This window comes from Rhodamnia argentea, chromosome 8 (assembly GCF_020921035.1).
Source record: "Rhodamnia argentea isolate NSW1041297 chromosome 8, ASM2092103v1, whole genome shotgun sequence".
Classification (NCBI taxonomy): domain Eukaryota; kingdom Viridiplantae; phylum Streptophyta; class Magnoliopsida; order Myrtales; family Myrtaceae; genus Rhodamnia; species Rhodamnia argentea.
Window position 1 is genome coordinate 23,805,471 of NC_063157.1, and position 9,068 is coordinate 23,814,538.

The 9,068-nt window shown below is 39.5% G+C and overlaps 1 protein-coding gene across 1 annotated transcript; it reads left to right on the forward strand.

The window, feature by feature from the left end:
- Positions 1–3,991: 3,991 nt before the first annotated feature.
- LOC125312565 lies at positions 3,992–8,637 on the forward strand. Its single transcript, XM_048284344.1, has 6 exons — positions 3,992–4,110; positions 5,637–5,770; positions 5,885–5,953; positions 7,374–7,445; positions 8,030–8,102; positions 8,554–8,637. The coding sequence occupies exons 1-6, from the start codon at positions 4,063–4,065 to the stop codon at positions 8,635–8,637; spliced, it is 480 nt and encodes a 159-aa protein (XP_048140301.1). The 5' UTR covers positions 3,992–4,062.
- The last annotated feature ends 431 nt before the right edge of the window (positions 8,638–9,068 follow it).

Genomic DNA, 9,068 nt, shown 5'->3' on the forward strand with positions numbered 1-9,068 from the left:
GATAATGAAGCAGAGACTACTAACAAGTGCTTCGGATTTATCCATTGTGATTTTGAATTCATTTTTAAATGGGTTCATACCTCATGCGTTGTTCTCTTGCTAGGCTTGAACTTGATTTGCCAAGGAAAGGGAGAAGATTAGCTCAAGGCCCCGGCATTTGCGGATCAACCTAAGAACGAAAGTGTAATCGTCTGTTCATTCCTTTTTATTTTTGATGTTGTGTTGTGATAATATCTATAAAAAAAAAAAAAAGAAAATGAAGAGAAGGCGTAAAATTTCTCTTTGCAAATAATCCACTAGCCATTTAACGGCGAAGGATGGAAAAGAACTCATCGATCTTGAATTCTAGTTATGAAATAGCCAACTCCCTGGGATGCGGGAAGGTAAGCCTTCCATTGATCCACTAAATCCTTTTGTAAAACCATATTAAGATATTTTAGTATCATAACGGAGTCGTTAAAATTGGCAAATGACAAATGGTATGGCAGGTACCCAAAACTCCTCTTCATGTCCAGGGCTCTAAATTTGTATTTAGGGAATCATAAATATAATCTATTTCATTTCCGTTCATAATCACCGTAAAAAATTGGTGAGGTTACGTTTGTCGATAATGCTGGACGAATGGATAGGACGTAACAATAGACACGTGTTGTTATGTCAATTGAGAGTCTAGCCACGTCAGATTTTTAATTACATGTTGAAACATCGAATTTTTAAGCGTCGAATGGATGAAAGGTCCTTTTAAATCCATCGGTACAGGTATGGAGTATTATGAGAGAGGAAAAAAAAACTTTAGATAGTGTTATGGTTAATGGTAGGTTAGTTATGCTAAGTGTGGCGCTAGTAGTTCCCATGTCGATATTTATGTGCTTGTTACTAGTCAGGTGTTTGTTTAAATGCCAAAAAAGTATATTCATCTATTTGTGATCTTGGTTCAAGTCTTCTTGGGAATATCCCTAGAGTAAAATTCTAAATGTACCATACCGATGTATGTAATGCAAACTTAAATTGTTTACCCATTTTGCAAAGGATTAACATTATAGTGTCTTTCACTAAGATATTCTATTATAGACTTTAAATTAGTTTTTTTTTAAGGCAGATTGGTTGTTGTGATCCATCTCCCCAAGCGATATTGAGGACCCACCCTCCTGTCTAGGCTTGAGGCATTCAGAATTATACCGCTCATCGAAATTTGAACTTAAAGTTATAAGGATAGGAGTAAACTCTCTTATCATGCAAGACGACATTTTATTCGTCGTATGACCTAATATTAGAAATGTTTCCAGTCGAAAAAAAATATACCCTTGGCCTAATGGAATTTAACTTGGTATTTTAGCCGCATGTTATCATTATTATTATTATTATTATTATTATTATTATTATTCCTTTGCCTTGAACTGTTGTTTGCTTATGTTTTTTTCTACCTGCTATGATGTTTCTGATGTTTGGAAGTATTGGGTTATGTTTACTTATGCTAGTAAATCTGGTTTAGCTAGGCTTTGAGGACATATATCTTTAGGCGCGTTTGGTTAGGCGTTTGGGGAAAAGTTTTGGGAAAATGCAATCGCCTTTAGGTTAAATGTGTTTTTCGAAATGCTAATAATATTTGGTAAACTGTAATTAAAAAGTGCATTGGGAAACAATGTTGATTTAAATAGTGTTTGGAAAAATCACTATGTCAAGCTTTAGTTTTTTTTTTTTTTATAAAAAAAAAAATTCAAAACCGGCGAAGGGCTGGGTAGTGCGACATCCAAATGATGAAGCCTAAGGTCCGGTGGCCTGAATCTTCGTGTCACGTGAGGTGGGGACATTGATGGAATTATGATAACTCGCGAGAGCAAAGTTGGAAGGAAAAAAATGTATTTGCATTGTGGAAATGCTCAAAACTCAAAACATATCTGGATCTGCCTTGGACTAAAAGCCTTTGGAGATGCAATTAAAATTATCCAACAGCTCTCCAAAAAGTTTGCCGACCGCGGTTTATATTCGGCCAAAGGCCTATAGGGCCTCAAAAAACTATGGCAAAGGTTGCTAAACGCGGCCTTTGCGGTTTCTACTTGCAAATCCGATTTGGGTCGGAAGAAGTTAATGATGAAAAGTGACTGAACGAAGCTTCTAATCAAAGCCCTATATTCTTATATGTCTGTAACTGTAAGAACTTCTTCTTCTTCTTTTTCTCCTGACATGGGCAGCTTGAGCTTGATCTGGGGAAAAAATGTAAATGACAAGCTCAATGCTCATTGATTAGTAAAACAAGCTAAGGAAAAGCACTTAAAAACGTTAATCATTTCTATAAAATAGCCACGATTTGCAATGACTCAATTAGTACTACCCGCAGGAATACTTTGCAGCTAATTTGAATATTAAAATATGGAAAAAATAATAATTCTTGAATAGTTTAAGGAGGGAAGGACTCACTTAATTTGGTCAATCGGAAAATTCTCAATGGGTTCTAGAATCTGTCCATGATTTTATGTCCATCAGAAACTAGTCATATAAAATTTACCATGCGATTTTCCTTTCCTTAATTACCAAACAGATTTCTTAATTAATAAGTAGTTTTCAATTCTCAAGCAAGGCCCAAGTTTTTTGGGTCAGAGAGAAAAAACCCTAAAGCTTGACTAACGCATTGACTGCTTCAACGGTGATGAATGTCCAGAAGTTCTTTCTGCTTAAATTCAAATACAGGAAGGCAACAATCCCAAGTAGGTTCCGACGATGGCAATTAACCGTTGCTAAATTCTCTTTTAGGGCTGGCTCCTTCATAAGTCCTCACTAAAACCTGGTGACGGCCTTCCCAAACTCGCGGACAGTCATTTTTAGAGGCTAGCAAGCATTGTGTCGTCGCTTGTACCATCTCGGGATTGTTTTAGAGCTTTAACGAGCAAATCCTTCGTTAAATTATATTAACCATTGCAAATACTTCTCCAAATGTGGTTCACTTAGAAAAATGATGGACTTACCCAATATGAGATGCCCGTAAATCAGATACTAACTTGATTTCATACATACTTTGAGACTGTTCTTTCGCTCTTTTCTTTTCTTTTTTCGGGAAAAATCCCTAACTAGCTTATCCCCTTAAAACATGTTAATACTATCCACTAGAGCTTACTGTCAAAACGGTGGTTCAGGGTATAGATGGAAGGAGCTTCCATTTATAATCTTAACCCTATGAGAGAGAATTTGGTAAGACTTGGACACTACTAGATACATTTTAGATTTTTAAGCTATATATGGAAGAAATTATAGACTTTCCAACTACACAATGCTCGTACGGATTAGAACCTGCTTGCTTTTCTTATTAAAGATTGCTCATGATTGGAGGATTTGGTGGAAACAGGTTTTACGGCAAGCTATTAAAATCATTTGACCTCGCTCTGGCCTTCATTGACCATGACATGAACAGAAAATCCACTGGCTACCATAAAAGGTAGTTTGAATATGCGGGAACCCAATTAAAGTTGTTGTTGTTGTTGTTTTTTTTTTTCCATATAAGACAAAAAACGAGGTAGTCGTTGGCAGGAAATGCCATTTTTGAAGTTTAAAGTCACAGTTTGGTGGCGCGGGAAGAGCTTGCACCTCTCTTCCTTAACATCCCTCCACGGGGGTGAAGCCTTAAACTCATCACTCAGAGATGCATTGAGAGTGTCAGCCCAGGAAAAGATGAAATATCAATGTACTTTTTGATTTTTTTTTCCAGCATGATACCGTGCGAGAAATCGAGATAATCTATCTCAGTTCTTGTGCAGATGGGTGCGACAATGTGCTAAAATGCATATGACTATTGAAAACAACGGCATCTCGTGTGGGTTTCCATATGCTCTGACGGTATTAGATGCGTTTGAGCACTCATATTACCCTCATTAAATGCTTTGCCGAACTTCGACACATCCGTCTCGCTTTTTCGGTCTAGGGCCAAAACCGAAAGCCTGGAAATGTGAAGCTTCCCTATATAACCCCCACCTCTAAATCTCTGAGCACCCCACCTTACTTCCTAATTTTCTTTGCCTGCTCCATCTCTCTATTACTCTGTGTGAGAATAAGAAGAAGAAGGAGAAGAAAATGGCTCGACAAAGGCTCCAGAACTACCTTGACACCTTGAAGAACGAGGTGGACCGCTCCTACATCTTCTTCTGCATAGCATCATTCTTTTTGCTTAGATCAGTCGTATGCACGTTTAGATTTGACGTCGTTCGCTTCGCAAAGAAATGATTGTCCTTTTTGCTATCTGAACAAGGAACGAGTTCGCTTTAAGGTTCCATTTATTTCGTGGAAAACATTTTTCAGGAAAACTTATCAAAGAAAACATTTTCCGTTCCCCCTTTCTGATGCGTCCCTCCCCGGCCTTTCCTTGCTCCCCTCGATTTCTCTCTCCCCGATCTTCTAAAGTCCCTTCACTCCCACACACTCTCTCTCTCTCTCCTCGATCCCATCCCAAACCCGCTTTCGATCCTCCGCAGGTCCTCCGCAACTAGTTGTCGTCGTCATCTCTCTCTCTCCCCCGTCCTCAAAACCCTAGCTCCTCACCAGCGAATCCGACCTAGTTATGCTTTTCGCTGGCGAATTCCGTGTCACTTCGTGCGAATGAAGTACCAGAGCTGACAGATTCAGCTTCAGGTTGCCCTAATCGAGTGACTTGCAATTCCTAGTGAGGTTTGACTTGGCACCGTTTGATCGGGCCTCGGAGCTCTGCAACTTGGACAGCAACTTCGATCGCCGCTGGAATGCAAGTTTTGGCTCACTTTCTTTGCCATTCGCCGTTGCCTGGGGAGTCGTATTCATTGGAGATTGCTTGAAGGAGAAACGCGTGAGCTTGCCGCAATGACGTCGTCTGCGGGGCACATGTCATAGCCGAAGTCACTGAAGAACTCTGCCACATCGGATGACGATTGGCGGTAGCGGGTGGGGAAGTCACGGGGAGTCTCTGTTTCAGATTCGCAGTGGAGCGGGAGGTCGTAAAGAGAGACAGCGCCTCCTTTACTTCTTCAAGGTCGTCCGGTGGAAGAAGTCGATGGTCTGCCATGGACGAGAGAGAGAGAGGGGGGAAGAGCGATCCGGATCGCCTAATATTGAGATTTCCGTGACATGCATGACATTACTCAAATCAGGCCTCCAAATGAAAATGGACGGCCTGATTTGAGCCACGTTTGAGATTCAAAATTTTTCAAACCCTAAAAAAATTCCCGCTTACATTTTTTCCCTCCTTTTCAACGCATGATGTGGCTCAAATTAGGCCGTTTATTTTCATTTGGACCGCCTAATTTGAGTAATGTCAAGCATGTCACGGAAATCCCAATATTAGGCCATCCATATCCGGAGAAGGGAAGATGGAAGGGGCGGGGAAAGTGATTATAGGGAATTTAACATTTTTCTTTCCAAACAAAGTAAAATATTTTCTTTTTAATAATCAGGTTCTAACCGAACACTAGAAATATGGTCATTTTTCTGGAAAATAATTTTCTGAAAAATATTTTTTCGGAAGCCTAGTATTTTCAGCGAAACAAACGGAGCCTAAGTTGATAAACACGAGCTTTCCCATAATTACAGAAGATCTTACAAAGGTTTTACATTTTTGGTAGTTGTTTCTTCTCTTTGAAAGTTGACAGTTCGCGCCTCCATTTTTACGATCTGTCTAGGGTATCATGGATGGAGAGTATGAGGAGACCCGGAAAGTGCAGAGCGGAACAAATCCTCCAAATTTCATGATGGATCTCATTAACTCTTTCTTGCGCGACGGTGACAACAGCATGAGAGATCTGGCCGACCTTCTGTAAACTTCAACTTTTTCCGACTTCGACGGTTTGCGAGCTCTGAGTTTTCCTTTTTATAACTTTTCCAGCTCTTTGGTTGCTGATAATCCGTGGGTGTATTTGATGGTTATCAGGAATGCTAGGAACGTGGATTTTACTAAAGTCACTACTGCTGCTCATCTGATCAAAGGAGGTGGCAACAGGTAGACAAACAATTTACTCTCATTCCCAAAAAGGGTAACTAGTCGATTTTTAGTGGTATCGTATGCGTGAAATTTTCTTAAAGTTCCTTTCTTGGCATGAGACATTCAACATCTTCAAGAGTAGAATATTTTAAGGAACCTGTGTTCGAAAGTTTCCCATTTTAATGGTGTTCTTAGGGCGTGTTTAGTTCGGCTTTGAGCAAATGCAACTACCTTTAGCTTAATTGGCTTTGGGAAAATGCAAATTGCTTTAGGTAAAAAAAAAATCTTTTGAAATGCAACTTCGAATTAAGTAGTGTTTGGCAAAAAAATCGAACGACCAGGCAGCCCTCGCCGACCGTCCTCGCTCAAGAAGGTGAACAATATCTAGGGTTTTTCTTTTTTAAAGGGATAAAATTGTATTTTTAGTGAGGTTTTGAGGCAAAATAGACAACTAACTAATTTTCATTAATGGGGCCTTCGGCATTCCAAAAATGATGAAAGCTCAATTGAGCTTTCAGCTTTTCCAAGGTCGGTACTTGGCCAATTGCCCTTTGAAAATGCTTGCCAAATAGCCCAGCATTTCTCCAAGTGGCTCTAGAGCCCCTTAGGAAAGTTGAACCAAACGCATTAGGGAAGTTCAAATACTAGTAATTACCCACAAAAATCAATCCTGTTTGAATTATACTGCAAGAAGGCCGATCACCAGCCCGTGTCCGCCGTTTATTGGAAAAACCCCGATAATGTGGATTCCCATACGCGTTATTCAGATTTTGTTAGGCAATGGCGCGTGTGGCAACTGTCTAGTAGATTCCAACGGGACGAGCGAGCAAAGATTTTGAGCAAGCTCATGATTTTGATCCACCTCATTGTTCGAAAACGCTAGCCATTGAGATAACTTCCAACTAAGTTGTGAATGCGGCACATCGATGCATCAAGCGAATCTTGAACAATCTGTGATGTTTCTATACTACCGTCATAACGCATAAAGTGTGCATACGACTTCACAAAAAATAGGCTGCAAATATTTGTCCGCTTTTGAATTGTATCATTGGCCTAGTTCCACATTAACTGGGAGCCACATTCCCACGCTCAATCCTTGGACGGCGTCTACCGCGCCATTGTCAAAGTATCTAAATATAGACATGTGATTTAGATGAGATATTCCGAGGCTGAACAGAGGGAAAACTTCAAAATTGGATGATTTGAATATTCTGAGTTTGATCACATGCAAATTCTGCCGGATTTACTGAGATATAGTTTTGAACAATGATATGAAGATGATTAGTTGCTTGTCCGATTGAGACTTCAGACTGAAATCAGTCATATTCATTTTGATATGTAATTTTTCAGAGTCGTTAATGACAAATTATTTTCTGAATGACACCTCATCTACTGCGCGAATGACTTATTTTCCTGAACTCATTGCTCGTGATGTTAGCCTTGGCGGTTGCCGGGTGGTTGCAGCAGCTTGTGCCCTTATAAGTGCTAGCCTCGATCAGGACAAGCAAAGGTAGAAATTGCCATTTTCTTCGCATTCCTGAATTCAAAACCTTATATCAGTACGTGCCCTTATTAGGTGATTTTACTAGATTTTTCTTTTTGGTCGGGAAGGTGATATTAACTAGATTGCTCACCTGAACTTGGTTCACTATTTGTTCGATGAGTGACTGGCTCTAGGTCTCTCGGGCATCATCAATAATTATGCGAAAAGTTATGGATGATGCCTGTGTCTAGAGACTCTTTGGTGTTTTCAATAGTATGCTGTTCTATTCGCTTACATTATTGACATAGCAATTTCTCTTCCTTAAAACCACAGTATGGGCGATCTGCATTCAATGAAGTTTTCTCAAAAGCAATTTACCGAAACGGATATTTGACGCTGAACATGAGAAGCTTATTTACCTATGTATGTGATTTAACCTAACAATGCTTATGGTTCTCGCTGACTATGTTAACATATGCCAACCACTGGATACATGCGACATGAGCATCTCCACTAGCTTTTGCAATTTTTTTTTTTTTATATTGCAAATCATTGCCTATGTATTTATCGATGGTCTATTTGACACTTCTATCTCTGCGGTTCTCTTTTAGGTGCGTGACATCGCATGAATGGGTGGTGAATGAGTATTACCATTTTCGTGACAAACTCGGAACGTTATATCAGGTACTGCTTCTGTTAAATGAACTCTGCTTATGCTTCTCCCGAAGGACACAGAGTAGTCTCAATTCTTCATGAATTTACCTAGAATCCTTTGTCCTTTATGAACTTAGGATATCGAAGGCTTTGAAATTATTGAAAGAATAAATGATAAGCCGAACAAGGTCATCAATTAATCTGGAGAAATACTTAGTAAACGTCAATTGGGACTGAAAATTTCCTAATAAACAAGAGGTCACCGAGCAATTCCTGAAGACGAACAAGAAAGAGAATATCATTCTCCAATATGAGATGAACTCCACATCTTAGGTAAGCAAATTTGGGGTTGTCGGATAGTCTTTTTACTTTTTCCAACCAGTGTTACTTGCGAACAAAATGTAGAACTCGCAATGGAGATGCTTGTCTATGGTTGAGCTCTAATCAGAGTCTCATGCCGCCATGCGTTATCATGTTGCAGCGGTATTCCATTAGCAGTGCCCTTATTTTGGTTGAACTAGTTGAGGATGGATCTTCTCCCAGTGGTAATGGATTGAGAAACTGATTTAGTCAAAATATTATAGTATTTAGAATGAACAAATTCCAAGTTTCAGCGCTTTGTCATTGTCATCGGAACATCATCCTGGGATCTCATTTTGATCCTAAATATGATTCATTTGCTGCTCTAGTTACAATTATTGATCTGACCGTCGATTCGTTTTCTGCAGATGGAGAGGACAATCGTCAACAATGAGTCGAGAAGGAGAGGATAAAAGCTGTTGGTGTTTCTCTTAGTTGAGCATACAAATGAGAAGATTTTATCTGTCCATAGGAAACTTTCAGACCGTCACAAGTATTAATGTACTTTAATAGCTCCTCACTACAAAAAAAAACTGATTTAGCAACGAAAATTAGCGACGGAAAAAATTTGTCGCAAATTTGCGACGGATTTTGCGACGAATTGAGTTTTCATTGCAAATTTGCAACGAAAATAGC